Source organism: Opisthocomus hoazin, chromosome 20, assembly GCF_030867145.1.
Source record: "Opisthocomus hoazin isolate bOpiHoa1 chromosome 20, bOpiHoa1.hap1, whole genome shotgun sequence".
NCBI lineage: Eukaryota > Metazoa > Chordata > Aves > Opisthocomiformes > Opisthocomidae > Opisthocomus > Opisthocomus hoazin.
Window position 1 is genome coordinate 6,947,232 of NC_134433.1, and position 18,833 is coordinate 6,966,064.

Genomic DNA, 18,833 nt, shown 5'->3' on the forward strand with positions numbered 1-18,833 from the left:
GCTACTATTCACCCCTTCTGACTCCAACCCATCCCTGTTAGCACAAAACTTCAAGCGGGACACACAAAAAAAGGAGGAAAGTCAATGTCCCTAAAACTGAATACTCTAAGCATTGAAGTAATTCAAATAGATTAAAAATATTGTAAATAGTCAGAATTCTGGAGTGTACCGCATGAACAGAAACATCAAACGGCTGACTCCCCGTGCTCCCCACACATGCAAACACAAGTCTATCCGCTGTCCTCAAAATCTTCCCGAATGCTTTAACCACCACTCCTTTTTCTTAAAAAGCCTTTCCGGATAGAAACTGAAAAAGCGCTCTTCATTTCGCCTAACCAGCTGTAGAAGTCCCAGTTCAAGGGTGAAAGGAAGGACAGAGAGAAGATTGCCTTTCCCCTCCCATCCAAGTCAAACATGTGAAATGTATTCAAAACAGCTTTTAATTACAGCCTGTAGGTTGGTACTGCTGTACGCACTACAAGGCGGCGAGAAAGCCTTGACGGGTTTATCCGACTTCCATCTCACTCTACCACTAACCAGTAACTCCATGGCCACAGCCCTCAGCTGGCAGAGAACACCCCAGCTCCCCCGCAGTCAGCAGAGCCGTGTCTGCCCGCTGCCTCACCGGAGCGAGCGCTCCTGCCAGTCGCACCTTCTCCCAAGCGCTCCCGTGCCGTGCCCAGGGACGCTCCAGCCAGCGCACCCCATGGAACCGGGCTGGGATCGGAGGGAGAGCTGTGAGAAACATCACTGCGTCGCCATTTCTCTTTTTTTCCGGAGGACCTTCTCATTTCGTCGTGCCTGGCTCCCAGTCACCAGTTTTCTCTTGCATTTCACACTTACGGAAACCCAGCCAGGCCTGCCAAGTACTGCAAGGTTTTCTGTCAAAACTTGGACAAGCTGAAAAGTTTTACATTCTTTTAACTGTAAACCTTAAAGCAACTCAGACTTTTATTTTACTCACAGCTCAAGTTTGAGTGTTTCATGACATTTGGCCAACCTGGCTTGAGTTTTCCGTTTGAGGTTTCATTACGAAATCCTAATTCCAGAGCAGTGTAATTAATACTTTTATTAATAGTATCTGTAGTAAAAGATTACAGGACTTGGGAGAATGGCTCCAAGTGCATTTTGCTGCCCAGCAGACTACATGTAGTCCAAAAAGGAGATCTGTCCTTTAATTCAACTTGCAAAAACTGTGTGCTGACACTAAAGCGAAGGCCTTTGGGGACCCAAACACAGGGACCGCTTCCCAAGCTGGCTTCAGGGTCAGTTGTTAGACACATTACACTAGCAGCCCAATAGTAGATGCCAAATAACTGTAATAAACAGCAGTTTCTGTTCCCCCCAAAAAACTACTTTTGCTCAGTGGGACACACAACAGTACAGTTGGAGGGGCCCTCGGGGGTGACCTCGTCCAAGCAAGGCTGACTCAGCTCAGGAGAGATCAGGCTGCCATGGGGAGATGCAGAAACCTCCAGGGATGTGGATCCGAGAAGAGCACTCGTGGGTCCTGATCTCACCACCTTTGTGTTACTCTGTGCTCCCCAACACACTTCTGTCGGCAGCGTAACCCAACGGCCAGCAGGCACCATGCTGCACCGGTACGGCAGACCACAACCTTCCGATTACAGATGCCAAACCTGAAAACTGTTCTGGTGTCCATTTCTCATATTTTCTAGTCTGTCCCAAAATATGATGAGCTTCAGAGTGTGAAGATTAAACACAGCCATTTATGAGCTGTGCCACCTTCCAGATCTGGGCAGCACAGAAAGTGCAGCAGTGCTTTTGAAGGAGGAATTGCCAACGCTTTGCCAGCTGGAGTAAGATTGTGTCAACCCTCTCAGCTGGACTTCAGTGGGACTAGTAGTGTGAGGAACTGTTACACATGCTTGCTATGGAGCTCAAATGTTTTTATTAACATAAATGAGCAGAAGTTAGGTTAATAATCTGAACACACTGACAGATGTTCAACAAATACTTGGCATTGCTGCAGCCAGAAAAGGAAAGAATTAAATGTTATCTTGGAACAGCCTGCAGAACAACACAACCCAAAGCAACAAAGCTCTTGTACCAGGTTAGACAAATACGTACTCAGAAAAGCCAGGGGCTCTCCTAGCACAAACCCAAGATGGATCACGATACAACTTAGCATTGAGTACGGGCCTAAAACTTTTGAAACTCATTGTAGAAAAAGAGATTGCACTGCCAGGGCAAGCAGATACCACACAAGACGGGGTGAAGAGCAGGCTGCCTTCGTAACTGAGGGAAGGAAAGGGGATGTCCTCTTTACATTGGAAGAAACGCATTCAAGACATCTCCCCATTTTTAATTACCAAATTCAAGTTCTGCTCAACTTCAATCCAAGTGCAAGTTCTGAACACACCAATGGGCTCTTCCTCCCCTCAAAATGTCATTATACAGTAGGTTGTCCTCTACAACCTACTGTAGGTGACCCTGCTTCGGCAGGAGGGTCGGACTAGATGACCCACAGAGGTCCCTTCCAACCCCTACCATTCTGTGATTCTGTGATTATTCTGTAAAAACACAGGCTTCGTAAAGATGATAAATTTGAGGGAACTATGATAAATGCGTTCTGGTCAGATAAAGCTAAGAACTATTAAAGTCTCATTCAACTGTTAACAGAAAAGCTCAGGGAACACCCGGTGTGAGAAGTTTGATCAGGAGCAGGAACTGGGTGCGGCTGGGCTGCTGCTCTGGGCAGCACCAATGCTCTTACCAATGGTTTCTGCAGAGTTTCAAGGTAGGTTTGGGTAACTGTGGGAAAGCTTCAGAGGAATATGTTTGGGTTTTTTTCCCTGTGTCGACACTACTCACAAGTGTCAGGGAAGCAGTATGATCGGAAGCTTGCCAATGAGCGACCATCTAGGAGGAGCTAAAGATGACAACAACATACGTGAAGATTTGCCTCTCTTGTTGCAAGAGGGTATTTGTGGCACTGCTAGTCCAAACGCTTCTGTGCGCCTCCCCCTCTATTTTAAGGGGCTGCAGACCTGGAGATGTTGAAAATTTAAAGTCTTACATAAATGAGAAACTGTGTCCAGCTGATGTCGCAGATCCCTCACCAGTCAGGCAACTGCACCTCCAGCGCAGTCGGCAGGGCTGGGCTGACATCCCCTGCCTGAAGAGCAGTGTAAAATTAGTAAAGGAGAAACAGATTTTGACTAAATGTCAACAGCCACAGAGGCAACCTAGATGCTAAATTCCACCAATTTTTATTAATTTTGACTCTTAAGTACTTAAACTCAGTTCGGCATTGGGACTTGGTTAATTATGGTGCTGAGCAGCTTTGGAAAATGAAGCCCGTATTTCCAAGAGAGTAAAAGTGCAGCAAGACAAAAGGGCTGAGGGTGAATTACTTTCTGCAGGTTTCCTGATACACTCAAGCACGTTGAAATTATTGATACACAAGAGGCTCCTTAGGATGTGATGCGAATACACCTTCAGCACTGTTCATCAGTGTTCCTCGGCTCTAAAGACGCAAGCTCAGACTCAGAGGCACTGTATGTTTGTAACATGTTATGAAAAGATTGTCTCGCCTGGAAAAGACTCTGTTTATACTGTTCTGATGACTTCACAAAGAAAAAGACATTTTTTCACTCCATCATAAGGCTTTAAACTGTATAAAATCATTTAAAAACAATAAAAACCTGTGAGTGGGGAGTGGGCAAGAAGAGAAAGGACATAACAAGTGTGGAAACAAAGCTCAGGATGGCTTTGGACTTGTAACCACTTCGTGTCAACAGCGTCATTTTACAAGTTCAATATTTTTCTTAAAGTGCTAATCCAATCTAAACAAGGGTTTGATTCTAAATTAAACAAACTCCACTTTTATTGGTATTAACTAAAATATGCAATGCTAATTTCAGCAGGCATGCACTAACAAGAGCAGCTATGCAGTCTGTGCTGTTCTGCATGGCAAAGCAGAAACGGCAATAACTTACATTTCCTTTTTCCAAGGAAAATGCACTGTATTACAAAATCCATGGTAAGGCTTATTAAAAAAAAAAACAATACCAAAGCAAAACCAACCCCAAAATTTCCTATGCATGAATGTTTTTAAAGTCTTGAAAAAAACAAAAAACAACAACAAACCAAAAAACTTTCATTGCATCTCCACTTCTGATTCAATTTGCTGTCAAAGGTCATAAGCTAAAATATACAGTTTACGCTAAAAGCAGGAAGCGGGGTAAGTAATTGAATAACATCAGGAAATGGAAGAATACTGCCATTTTCCTAATGGATATAGTACAAGGTTTACTCTCTCCAAATTGAATTCTAGGAGCTACTGTAGTAAGGGGTTTATTTTTCCTCAGCTTGAATTTTAGCCTACGAGGTTTAAAGAAAAACCCTCCTGCAATACAAAGGACAAAATACCACGGCAGCTTTATTTTCTAACAGACAAAGATGATCATTTCTGCAGGAGAGAGTAAACCCCCATCAAGTGTGTCTTAAACAGAACTGGCGTAGCAGGTTGGCTGTTTAATATACATGGGCTGGAAATAATTCTACTAAATCAGATCTCTGAATTATTCATGAAAAACAGATTTTCATGATTTAAATTAGAAAGATTTAAAATTACAAGCCTTGCATTGCAATTGATAGGTAAGGTCCCTCTCCCCCAACGCGATGTTGCAATCTCGTACAGCTCTGCTCCAGGAAACGCTTTATGATCACTCTGAAATAGCACGCAAGACGCCAGGCCACTTACTGCTTCTGGAAACAACACACCCACTGGTACCTACTGGAGAACAGTAATAGCATACCAGCAATAATTATACCTAAATGTATCATTATTATGAGGAAGAAAGTCTGAGGGTGTTGTTTTCAGTATTTATTGCATACTAAAGCACAGGTTCATTTAAAACATTGGAAGCAGAAGCCTTAATACTGAAAATAATATCTTTCTGTCACCAAAAACACTGCAATTCTCATAGCAAACATCAGACCACAAATTTTACTTCAAATCTTTCAAAAGCATTTTGCAATGATACACCTTCCACCCTCCCCCTCTGCGTATTGTTACTAATTTGTAAGTGCAATGCCACTCGTAAGCTGAAGGTTTTACATTGCCTCCTGGTAGGTACTCGCTGGTCACTCAGCACAGCGCCGGTGTCTGATAAACTCCACAGCCAGCTATGATGGCCTCGGCACTTTGTATTAGAAATTGTTAATATTCATTTATCACACCAGTACCAAACCTTTCATCTGAAGATCTCCAAACACTGCACAGATTCTCTGATTAAACCTTTAAGCCTTGATTAGGGATTGGTAGACAAGTTCTTTATGATTAAACACAATTAGCATACAAGCTGAACCCCAGGAAAGGAGGCTGTGACTTGCCGGAGACCACGGAGCAGGCAGCCACGGCCGGAGGGCAGCGGTCCTGCTCCTCGGTTCCCACCCTGTCACTGCTACCTAGTGCTCTCTGTCAGGGGTTTTACCTCTTGATACCGACCGATCGATTTGGATTTGAGGAAGTGGCAGATTATTCAGATGGCTAGAGTTTTTTCCAAATTGTAAGAGCATTTTTTGTAAATTCCCAAACGGAGCTACAGCTAAAACGTTAACACAACCACCCTTGAACTGAACAGAGCAAGTGCAGCTCTGGTGGGGCCAGAGCCCCACGCAGAACTAACAGAACACGCGGGACGGCCCGCGACCCGGAGGGCTGGTTTAGAGTAACAGCCCTTGGGGGTACGGCAAAATCCCCGCTTCTCAATTCTTTTGCTTTGGCACAAGAGGAATTGAAACTCGACTCCTTTTACAACCACGAGGCTCAGTGCTCATATCATCAAGAGAAGTGAACATAACTAATATCCAATCTTGCGAACCACGAGCAGCATCATGCCACCCAAATAAAGCCTTTATTTGACAACACAACACTAAGTCATCAGCACCTTGTCACCTCCTTCTTCAGAACTAACGCACAGAGTACTTGTCTGTATAGTTATTTATTTTCTTAAACATATGAAGCTATTTTTGTTCACCTAGCAAGCCCTATTGAACAAGTTCTATAATTAACATCAAAGCAATTTGAAAGCTGCTTGACTTGCTAAAAGGCGGTAAACAAGCAGGAAGCAATAAGGTGCTTTACAAGAGAAGAACATGTGTCAGGGGGAGGGGAGACTATAAAGCATTACATAGATTGATTAGCAATTTTAACAGAATTTCCATTTTTATTAACCCTCTGCCTACTTTGGGCTCTTGATTTTTATTTTTATTTATAAAAGTACAAGATTTTTTTAGTTCAGCTAGATTAGAGTGAAACCTGTTCAGAACGAAATGGTGAGCATAGTCACCAAAAACAAAAGCAGCATGGAAAATTTTCACGTACCAAATGCTTGCTGATTCATATGGCTAGGATAAAATCCACCTGCTTCATGATTAAAATATTTTTATTAAAATATTTAGACAAAGCCAACCTGAAATCTCTTAAAGGTAATAAACATCAGCTTCCAGTTCTACACCCATTCTCAGCTTTATTATTTTTATTAATTTCAGGACTTCCTTAGCCTTGGGAGACTGGGGGAGGGTTAGCAGGGTGAGCAGGGCTGAGGTCTGACTGCATTTTATGAGCAAACTTGGGGGTTTCTCTCTCTTGTTTCTCTGCTCAGGCAGAAAAGAGCTGTGTGAGAGGGAACCTGATTCGTCTTTCTTACGCATGCGGGGTCCTATGTCTATTTGTAACTCTACTAACTGGGAAGGCAAACGGGCATGCAAAACACGGGAACTTTGACGTCAGCGACTCAGCTCTCTGCTGTCAGAGACTTTAACAGCATCTAGCTTTTTCTTTTTATATAATTTAAATCAACTTGTGTCTGCAAACCAGTTATTTTCCTGCTTCCTCCTCCCCCAATTTCTTGCAGGATCTCACTAGGCTTGGGGTTGAAAGCTTACGCCAGTTTACACCCATGTCATCTTCTGCCAAAATTTTCCTTTACCTTAAATAGATCTTATGCCTCACAGATGCTGACATACGGGACAGATCTAGAAAGGCTATCATCCTAGTTCTATATCTTCATTTTGTTGAATACAGAGAGAACATTCTTCCGGTGTCTTCCTTACTAGGAGGAACGGTGATTAAACGGTAATAGCAATTCTTCTTTAATTGGACAAAGTGGAGAAATCCATTTTCTTGAAAGCAGGTCACTACGACAGCCCAAAGAGATCAGCAGGGTAAGAAAACAGATGCTAGGAAAGCAGCTATGGCCAAGAAGATGCTCAAGCACTTTCCTGAGTAAGGGCAGACTTCACTATAAGCTTTGGACTTCTCCAACACAGTCCATTCACCTTAGAGCGACACATTTGAATCATCTTTCCAATAGCTGATCCAATACAAAAGCATAAGTCTGAAACTGATCCTACACTGACTTAGAAAAATGGAAAGTCAGAAGCATCAGGAGTATGCGTTTTGTCCTAGCCTGTATGATATTGCTGAAACTAGAGGCAACCTCCAACAGCACTGGAAATGCAAAACCACAGTAACTTTTGCGGTTGATCTTCTATTAAAATACTTTTTCTTTTAGCAACAGTAACTTTTACTTAAGGGTAGCTCATTTTCACTCATATAACCTCACTGTATTTTCATATTGAGCAGAGAAAATTGTTCCAGGGAAAAGTCAGGACGTGTTTGAATTGTCTGGTTTAGGAGTTATGGTCTTATGTAGTAATGGCCATACTGTCGTCTTTAACTGGCAGAGAAACCAATTAAAAACAGCCCTTTGAATTATTCAGGGGCACAGCATGCTCAGTATAAAAAAAAATAAAGCTTTGTCATAATATTGCTAATAACAAAGGAGGCTTTCCTAGTGCATATTGTTCCTATACTATGAAACAGGGTTAAACATAGGAAATTGGGACTTTTTAAGAGTCTGTTCCACTTCAGTAGCTTTTGGCACAAACAAAATTTTAAATGTCTAAAATTTATAGAAATGCAACATTCCAACTTCTGAAACCACACAAAGAATAAACTCCTCCGGGTTCAGGAAGACTATCAGTAGTTTTCCTGAGCTTTATACATAGATCATTTTCGCTGAAATGAAACAAAGAGCAGAAAGTTCAGCCACGCACACGGGTGTTTCTTTCAGCGTCGCCACGCCACGGTGGCGGGAGCCTGCAGCCGCTGGGGCCGGCCAGAGCCACCCCACAGCACGGGAAGCCACGGCAGCGACCGCGCGAGCTCAGAACCCGCATTTCACACGGCTGTAGCTAACCAGGCTGCGGTAACACTGCCACGCACGCTGCCATTTACTTTCTGCTTCTAATAGATCTCAGCCAAAAAGCAGCTGTTCAGACCTAAGGAAATTACAGCCTCCCTCCTCTTCAGAGTGGCTGTAATGAGTCAGCTACAAAGCAGGCGTACTGCCTTCAGTTTACAACAAAATAGGAAAATATCCTACTTACTTAATTCAAGGAATGGCCTCTTCCCCTCCCCGCTGTCTTTCCCTTGGAAAGGCCAAACCAGGGAGCCTCGGGAAGGAAATGGTTCCTCAGGGTGTTGTTCAGCGACACTTTTTAAAAGTGTCCCCAGGCATTTTTCAAGCACACGGCCTGGGTCAGCGCCCCCAAACCCGTCGATTTACAGCACTCAGACGCAGGACCTAAGGTGACAGAAGCCTACCTAAGAGTGTAAGCGTCACCCGACAGGCTCCCGCGGCTGCTCTCCTGCTCCCAGAGCTCTCCCCACACCGCACCGGGGTCCTGCAGCCTCCCGGCGCCCGCCCGGGCGGTGTCACAGCGGGAGCAGCCCTGGCGCAGAGACCCCGCTCCCCACGGCGCCCGCTGACGGGCCCTGCGCCGGAACGATGCCGCACACCCACAAGCTCGCTGTCGGATGCTACAGCCACCTTTAGATACATCGCTCCTACTCCTCCTCCCTTTGCGAACGGAGAGTTTCAGGGCGGGGAAAGCAACGTAGCTTCAACACTTCAATTTTCTCATTAAAAAATTCAGGTTGAACTGCTGTGCTTCCAGTTAATACAGAGGCAAACCTATAGGTTAGAAGTCCTGGCTTAGATTTCAGTTATTTGTAGAATACAAAAAAATATTTTAAAAAGAGCTGGAAGATTTCTTTTTCAATTCAAAATGGTCACTTTATTATACTGTCTTATATCACTTAAGCTAGAGCTTAATTTATCTCCAAGCAGCCTCAGTCAAAATTAATTTTTTGCTTAATTCCTTATCGGTAACACGCTTAGGAACTTTTAAGACAGCGATTGATGGCATCGCACATTTAAAATATGCTTCACTTCCCAGTATGGCACCTTTAATAACCATTTAAGTTTTCAATTCAAGTAGGTTGCCAACATTAAAAGAAACAAGATAATCCTGGGAGACAATAACTGCTCCATGCGTACTATTATTCTCCAGATACCTAATTGATTAACATTATTAGGTTAACCCAAAAGCCACCTTCTTCCAGTCTGGAATTTGCTGGGAGTTTGTCACACTGGATGGGGTGAGTGGAGCACACAGGGGCACTTTCTCCCAACAGCATTCCCTGGGCTGGTGATAGGGTGCTGACATCTCTCTGGCAACTCCGTTTCACAGCTGCATAAACTGGAGCCAAAAGACGAGGTGAGATGCAGCAGGGCAGATCACAAAGCAGTGGCAAAATTTGCATTAGAAATAAAAACATGCCAACATTGCTCATTTTCTCACAAGCCTGATCACCTGCAACACAACAGGCAGAGAAACCCTTCCTTCGCCACGTCCCAGGTGCAACCAGTGCACACCATCAACATGGGAGACATTAACATCCCACCATTTATTCCTGTTTCCAGATAGGACCCAAGTTCTTCCACGCTCTTCCTTGGCTGTACAAGCTCTACCATCTATAAGTAAAACTGTCACGATAACTACACCGGTCACCATATTGGGATATTAATGCCCACGGTTGAGCCCTGGTTAAGATGCAGACCACCCTGCCAAACAGCCGATATTTTAGCCAGAGCGGGCAAATACCAGACGATAACCAGGTTTTACGCTTATATTGTTCTGGATCTAGGAACTGGGACCCTCTGTGCCCACACCGGAGCCTGAAGAGACAAGCCACCAACGCCCAGTAGCTCTCACAGGAGGCTCTGACCCGGGAGTTTCATGGAAGAGCAGACAGACAGGATCAAAATAGTAGTATATTATTAAACAATTATCACAGTACTGAGTCTAAAATACAGGCATTTTCTACTTCAGCTTCAATAAACAATACATGAATAGAGTTTCTCTTACCTCTGAGCACACATATGCGTGCACAGGAGTGGGGCATGGCGAAAACAAGGCGCTTTTCTCCCAGTTTCATCAGCCCTGCAAGCAAAGCTCTCCATGAGGAAGCCATTTTGCAGCCATGGGATTTCCCAGTCTGTATTTTTAACCCATCTAGCAGGGATAACACCCTTAGTAATCCATTTGACTCATGATTGCTATTTCAAACACAGGCTCATACCCAGACGAAAAAAGTGCACTTTACATGGCAATATATACAGAACAATAACACTGCCAGATGGTATAATACTGAACAGAATTAATTTCACACATGATGTTTTCAAGGTGTTAAAATATGCCACAGCTCCTGCTAATAAAACATCTTCCTCTTCCCTCCTCCTTTGAAGAAAACGCTACATTCCCACCAGCCCGTGTTTTACATTATATGTGTTTTCAATCCTGATAAGGACAGCTGATTGCTTGCAAACCTAATTACAGTCAAATGAAAGTCTTTCAGAACCATCATTAGCAATTAGGACCCGCTGGATTTGCAGTGTATCATTTAGAGAGGTATAATTCAATAGCTTATTGAAAAATTGCAGGTGAAACTGGTGATTATAAGGGGGGGAAACGCCTGTGACACGTCACTGCAGGCAAATCTTCAGCCAAGTGGCAGCTTCTACAAGCGGCTGATCAATGAATGCAGGTGTCTGTCTCGGCGTGCCACCAGCACGGCTCCTCGCCTCGCTCGGAGAGGGCGAGCTGCATCCTGCCATCGCGCCCGGCCTGCGAATGGCTCCGGATTTCACATTACCAGCCTGGTTTTGTGTGCGTTTTCAAGGAATCCAAAGGGCCTATTCAGGAACTTCATTAAACCTGGGGGGGATGTGCAGTGCAGAACAACAGGCACGCGAAGCAACACATCATTTCTCAGCCCTTTCTATAGAGAACAACAATCTTTTCTGTGCCCATTGAGATCAATTACATACTATCAGGGCCCAGAAGTTGTTTGGATGCTTTCGAGCAGCTGGGTGCCTTCACAGATGACGCACTGGAGACGGTGACTGCGGGTTAAGTGCAGCTGGAGATTTCTGTGGCCTCTGATCAGAAGCAAACAGCAGTCGAGAATCACAAAACGCTTGTAATTCAAGCACTGTTTGTCACCAACGGCAGTTTCTGAGAGGGAAACAAGAGAGGCAACTGAATAGCAGCCCAGCTTTCAGACACGCGTCTTCTCACACGTACAGAATCCAGACACTGTGCATGTGCACAAAATACAGTGCAGTTGCCTTTCAAGGATGAAATGAAGCACTCAACGTTCTAACAGCACTTTGGTAGACTAGATAATGCAGACACAGACAATGCTGACTCGCACAACGGGCCCCCTCTTTGGGCATATCCCCCCGTACACACACCCTTGTGTAACACTGACCCCTCTGGGAAACCACGCTGCCCAGCCTGGTTCACCCCTTTCCCATAGGTGTGCCCCTCCTTTTCCATCCTACAAAGGCTCCTCAAATCCCAGATCTACCTATCTCCCTTTATCACGTGAGCATCTTCTCCCACACATCATACATCCACTCATGCTGTGCATGGAACCCTGTTATGGGTTTGCGTGGCAAGGTTTTGGTAGCGGAGGGGCTGTAGGGGTGGCCTCTGTGAGAAGCTGCGAGAAGCTTCCCCCATGTCTGATAAAGCCAGTGCCAGCCGGCTCTGAGACGGACCCGCAGCTGCCCAAGGCCAAGCCAGTCAGCGACAGCAGTAGCACCTATGAGATAACAGAGTTAAGAAGGAGAACAAAAAAAAAACCTCTGGGTGAGACAGCAGTTGGAGAGAGGAATGAGACAATGTGAGAGAAACAACTCTGCAGACACCAAGGTCAGTGAAGGAGGGGGGAGGAGGTGCTCGAGACGCCGGAGCACAGAGCCTTCTCCTGCAACTCACAATGAAGACCATGGTGAGGCAGGTTGTTCCCCTGAAGTCCACAGAGGTCCACAGGTGAGAAGACGACCTCCACCTGTAGCCTGTGGAAGGGACCCCACGCTGGAGCAGGGGGATGCCTGAAGGAAGCTGTGACCCCATGAGGAGCCCACACTGGAGCAGGCTCCTGCCAGGACCTGCGGAGAGAGGAGCCCACGTTGGAGCAGGGTTGCTGGCAGGGCTTGTGACCCCATGGGGACTCAACGCTGGAGCAGCCTGTTCCTGCAGGACAGCACCCCGTGGGCAGGACCCACGCTGGGGCAGTTCATGAAGAGCTGCAGCCTGTGGGAGGGACCCACGTTGGAGAAGTCTGTGGAGAACCGTCTGCCATGAGAAGAACCTTCACGCTGGAGCAGGGGCAGAGTGTGAGGAGTCCTCCCTCTGAGGAGCAAGGAGCAGCAGAGCCAACATGTGATGAACTGACCGTAACCCCCATTCCCCGTCCCCCTGCACCGCTCGGGGGGAGCAGGGAGAGGAACAGGAGTGAAGCTGAGCCCGGGAAGAAGGGAGAGGTGGGGGGAAGGTGTTCTAAGACCTGGATTTATTTCTCACTATCCTACTCTGATTTGATTGGTGATGAATTAAACTCCCTTTTCTCCCCAAGCTCAGCCTGTTTTGTCCATGACAGTAATCGGTGAGTGATCTCTCCCTGTCCTTGTCTCAACCCTCGAGCCTTTCATCATATTTCCTCTCCAGCTGAGGAGGGGAGTGACAGAGTGCTTTTGGTGGGCACCTGGCATTTATCCAGCCCAAACTAAAACAAACCCCAAAGCAGTTACTTGTCTACAGTCCTTTCTTTAATTCTAATGCTATAATCTGATTTTTTTTTGCCATTCCAGATTTTATTTTTCCAATTAAATACTGTTAAGAAGGTGGACCAACAAATAAATCCAAATAAACAATGCCCACAATACCAACAGACAGCAGACAGTTTCATTAAACCAGTGCCCCCTGCAAAGTCCCGCTGCTCGTGACACTTGCTTTGGGTTACTTCAGCCTTTTGACAACACTTGCCCATATCAAACCATGCTGTGTAGGCTGCAAACCAAACAGCAAACTGAGTCATTTCAAAGTGGTTGTGCTAATATTTTGTAATAAAAAAAAAAATCCCCACCTCTCTCTTTACAATCAGAAAGGAAAGAAACATTCTCTGAACGTCCACTAATGGCTGGCAGTGCCAGGGCTGACCCGGCGCCTAGCTGGCCCTACCCCTGCGGCACACAAGTCCGTCCCACGCTCTATGAGTTGGCAGCAATGTTTCCTCTGACTGCAGTCATCCAGAGCCAGTCCTCCAACGGTGCGAAACCAGCCCCAACGCAGCCGGCACGGCTCGCAAACCCCTCTGTCGTGCGTGAGCTATTTTCATGGCCCGGGTTCCTTCCCGATCTTCTGTGGTTTCACAGTCACTGAAATCCACTGGCTGCCAGTAAAGTAACCCCGTATCGCAGCAGCTATGTAAAAGGAGATGCAAGCCTTCATCACTCTCTGTGGGTGTGTGCAGTATTTCCAAGGTGTCTAACCTCGCACTACAGAAATGCATACACCTTTTTCCCTTGCTGCTGCACAGAGCTACAAGTCAAAGAAATTAAATGATTCTCCACAGTTGCGTGTAATACTTGTAGCTGCTACTGCATTCCCAAAGCCCACCCACAATTTCATTTTCAATTAACAGCTCTTAGAAAAGCAGTAATGAAAGCAGTTGCTAAAGAGCACTCAGATGTCATTGAGAGACTGCAAACCCAAACTGTAAATAGCACATTGTAAATCGCTTGTCACCAGAGTCAGCTCTCACTGGAATCACACCACCGGTGACAATCAAACCCATCTGCTCAGCTCCCCGACCAATGTCACCACAAACCATACAGCCAACACCCACCTCCCACTCCACTCTCGTTACCTGCCATGTATAGGCGTGTCTGAGAGCGTGCAAAAGCCCTTCCTGACCGCAAGCGTGACTCAATGCAGACCGCACAACGGTTACGGCACCCTCCGCACCAGAGGTTTGCTGCACTGAAGCACACAGGCTCCTCTGCACCAAAGGACAAGGGTGCTCTAAGTCAATCTGCAACACAATTAACAATGTGATGTTCACAAGCAACGATGACAGGGGACCACAGTGGCCATCCAGATCAGCCATCAAGTAGCCTCAAATTTAAAATGTATAGATTCAGGGCAAGACTGCCAACGGGACTGTGGACTTAATTCTGAGAAGGAAAAGTTTCAGTCCTTCCCTCCCTCCTCTTTAATTGATTCATGTAATGGACTACGAGGTTAAAGCTAACAGTTTATAATGCCTATAGCTGATGACTGCCAGCGTCAGCAGTGTATCTTTTTCTGCCGTTCTTCCCATTTTTCCTTTATCTCATTAAAATTTATCTCCTAATTCATCTCTCCATCATGAGTTTTCTTCCCTTTATTCACCACCTGCCCCGTACTTGTAACCAGTCTGTCTCCTTCCTTGCACTCACACAATATCTGGGATTGGGATTTGATACTCTGGAAGTGTCTTTAGAATCAGCCGGTTGAGGCAGAGCCCAGCAGCAGCCGCCTCTCACATCTACATAAGCCACCTAAGACACCACTTGCCCAGCACAGAGACTGCTGGTGTAGAAGCGTGTGCCAAAGGCGATCCCGTTCTTCAAGCAGGCGTGTGAACCTCCCAGCAGATGAAGAGAACAGTGCAGGAAATGTCGGCGTCTTCTGCTCTTTCCACAGCATGCACCTACTGAATAAAGAGGAATGCTCCTTCTCCCTGTAAAATACTCTCAGCACTCCTTATACAAAGCTCATTGTTTCCTAGTATGCCCCATTCTGTTCAAACCTCAAGTAATAAAACCTCATTAAAAACTATTTAAAAATTTTTGCACCCTTTTACTGGTTTAAAAATGTTCACTTTAAGATTTCCAAATGATTTTTACAGAAAACACATAAAAACACGCCACCACCAATTAACGTAAAGGAAATTAAATTTAAAACACTGGAGAAATATTCTGATGAGTCTTATGTTTGCTTAACACCAACTAAAATTTCCTTGAGGCATTTAATAAGTACATTTATAAAAGCTCACAAAGCAGAGTTCAAAAGTCTTCTTGCTAGTAAAATATGAGCCTTAATTAACCTACAGTTTCACATTTTCTGGATTTCAATAAACCTGTAGGCATTTCAGCATAGCTAGATAAATACCTGCATGAATACTGCAAGGATTTTCTCTGAAAACTAATTAGCAGTCCTTCCAATGGCTGACTTCGACTAAATCTGTTTGACAAGGGAGCTTCATACCGTAAATCCTGCACGTAAGAGTTACTTCCAGCAGATAACAGATTTCACAGAAAGGCGCAAACAGGACTGTTAACTACCGGTAAAACAACGAACAAAATCTCCATGTAGAAACCATTTCCCAACAGGGACAGGCCTGCACCCAAGGTCTCACGCCAGCACGGGAATGCAAGGGACAGCATTGAGATTGTATCCTGCCATCCAACTGTAATATTCACACGGGACAATTTAGGGTTCCTCCAGGGACAACAGGGACAAGAGACATTGTTTATACGTAAAATACATAGCCCTAACATAGCAAGGCCACCATGTATATCCAGAAGCACACTAAACTTTAATTGGCTTTGGAACCTCCTACTTTGTCAAGCACAAAACACAGAGGGCCCAGTTCTCGGCTCGTTCGCATCCGAGACGGCTGACAAGCAACTTTGCTTCCCATCGAGAGCCCCGGAATTCAGTGGGATGGAGCTGGGTGGGGAGACAAACCCAAGGTATGCAGCAAAGAGTCACTCTAGGAGGAAGAGTATTACAAGATCAGAGAAAGCCATCCTCAGAACTTATCGTTTGTCTCCTTTTTTCAGGGTCTTCACCATTTGTCATGAAAGAAGACAGAAAATGCTTATCAGAAATACTATATATAAAAGTTGTGGGCATGTCTTTTCAAATAAGCTTTATAGTCTTTTCCATGACATCTTTTTTCCACATCTAAGTGCCAAAGCCACTTGGATTTGTCAGCACCTAAACTGTTCATGAGACTAAAATGTTCTTATCTAAGGAGCTATACACCTACCAAATGTATTAAATTTATATTGAGCAAGATATTTTCTTTCCTCTCAGCCTTATCCCTCAGGAATTAAGCAGAGTACTCAGATTTATCAGCTAAAAGGAAAACCATTTTCTATGACATTTGTCAACTCAATACCTTCCAAGCCAGTCTATATTTATTCTTAAAAACATAACCTCACAAATAACCTCCACCAGCAGCGAGGCAGATTCCTTCATTGCTTAAGCAGTGGGCAGAAAGGCTTCACCCGACAGCAGGCTATGCCAGGGGAATTAAATAGTGCAAAAAGTCAGCTTTTACGCAGGCCAGTTCCTACTGCACAAAGCACGTACATTTACCATTTGACATACGAAAAAGGAACAGAGTGAAGACCGCATAGGTGAACACAGAAAACCGTCAAGGAAACACAGCAACCTTCAATATCTGCTTGCAACATAGCCATTTCATCAGCTATTCTGAAGAGATTCCCCACCTCCCTTGGAAATACAAAGTAAAATTAAATTAGGAGAAATACCTTTAATAGTTGTGGTAGTGTAGAACAGGCATTTTACAATTTGTTTGCTTTGCTGACGCACTTATAGTCTCTTATTTTATTTCTATATACAATATAGGCTTAAAAATAATAATGAAAACATATTTTTACCAGCTTCTGTAACTCTCAATATCAAAATTGAATACAAGTCAATGTACTTGTCATCTTCAATGTTCCTTCCATTCCCCTGAGCGCACAACATGAGCCGCAGTGAATTCTCACTATTTGCTCACAGTTTCTTTGCAGAACAATGTTTCGTTTGCACCAACCAAGGATGAAGACTCACTCAAGGAGTATCACCCATCTCCATTAGACATACACATTTAGGTTAGAGAGTCATTAATACCACTCAGCTTTAGGTCAAAGCTGACCTCTGCACTGCTACTTTAGACCGGTTTCGCAATGAGCCCAATGACCATACAGGCGCATGCTATACTGCAAACGCCCAGCTCTGCCTTTGTCTTTTATATGTAACACACAAGGGATACTTAGTGAGAGAAAGCACAAGGTGGCTCTTTTTTCTGCATCCTGCTCACCAGAGAAACCACACTTGTCACACTTTCTTCTTTTTTAAAGACAAGGAACACAACACTGCACAGTCGTGAGTGAGAGTCCAAGATTTCCAGCCTCAAGCTTTGCAACGCTGGATGCTATCTGCTCCCTTTTGTCACGCGTATGCCACAGCTGCCGCGGTAAGGGAACACCAGTGTCAGGAAGGCGGGAAGTTCTCGCTTACGGGTAGGTGATTAGTTACCCAAAAGAGCACACACCAGTGCCACCAACGTCCTACAAATGAGCTCCTCACATTGTAATCAGTCTTAGAGCTTTGTCTTGATAAACAGCTGCCCCTCTCACAATTACCTCACCTTGCCCTTGACATCCATGGGGGTCTTACGCCTCTGTACAAAGTCAAAAGACACGAAGGCATATTTATAGCACAAAGTTGGCCTAACAACGTAACAGAGACCACGTTTGCTTGCCCTGACAGTCTCACAGCCAGTCAATGGAAAGCTCTTCCAACCTTTGCACATTTATTAATGAACCCAGCTGTAGCACCAGCAGACTGCTTGCTTTCCCACTCAATTAATCTCTTCTAGTACCAGGACATGGTACCAAGCTGCACCTGAGAGCCCAAGAATAAAACAACTACAAAGAGGTTAAAATAAGCGATCCCACAAAATGAGAAATCCACTTCTACATACCATGTGCCAACAGTCAAAGCCCTCCCTCCCCGCAACAGATAACTTGTCTCCCACCTGTCTGAGGCCCTTCGGTATTTTCTTCCTTTTCCCAAGGTGCTGACAAAGATTACGATCATTTTCTCGGTCAGAGTTGTACTGGTGGTGGTGAAGTCTGTTCTTTTTTGGAATATACGCCAGCCCATTGGTAAGTGCTTCCCGTTTCTTCTTGGCAAGCGGATTCTGTCGCTTCTCCACGCGTTCCTGAGGTTTCAGAGCTACATCCTTCTGCAGAGGGAGGGAGTGGGGGAAGGAAGAGAAAAAAAAACCACAGCGGTTAAGATACGGCTCCGATTTGGTCGACCTCTTTAAGTGGCAATCCTAGGTGACCAGCAAAGCATTCTTGAGGCAATGCTACAGTCACCAGAAGAAGAGAAAGCAGTCTTCACTGGTGTCCACTTAATCAAAAGACAGGCAAGCGCAAAGTGAAATCTGTAAGATGAAGCAAACGCACAGAAGCAGACACTTACTCCTTTAGATTTCATACCATCAACCTCCTCATTCCCAAACACATCTCATGTATCCAGTAAGCATGCATTTAGAAGACAGCATATGTTTATGATGTTTAAATTAACAATCATCTTTGATTTAAACAAGGCTTGGCTTTTCGCATTTATTTTTATTCTTTCTTGTATTTGACAAGACAAGGCAAGAGCTGACCTAAATCCAGTTAAAGCCAATGAATCTCAATTGACTTCAGTAGACTTGTCGCTCAAGCCTGACCTAAGCAGAAGATTTCCAAATCTCAGGGGGTGGGGGGGGAAAGAACCTTGTATTTGAAAACTTTGTTACTAACCCTTCC

The 18,833-nt window shown here is 44.8% G+C and overlaps 1 protein-coding gene across 2 annotated transcripts in view; it reads right to left on the reverse strand.

Annotated features, from left to right (window-relative positions):
* Positions 1 to 18,833, reverse strand: part of AUTS2 (activator of transcription and developmental regulator AUTS2) — an 800,502-nt gene that overhangs the window by 561,446 nt on the left and 220,223 nt on the right. For both annotated transcript variants that reach the window (XM_075440366.1, XM_075440365.1), the window contains exon 2: positions 18,050 to 18,259. In XM_075440366.1, coding sequence (XP_075296481.1) covers positions 18,050 to 18,259 — 210 coding nt within the window. The remainder of the gene's footprint in view (positions 1 to 18,049; positions 18,260 to 18,833) is intronic.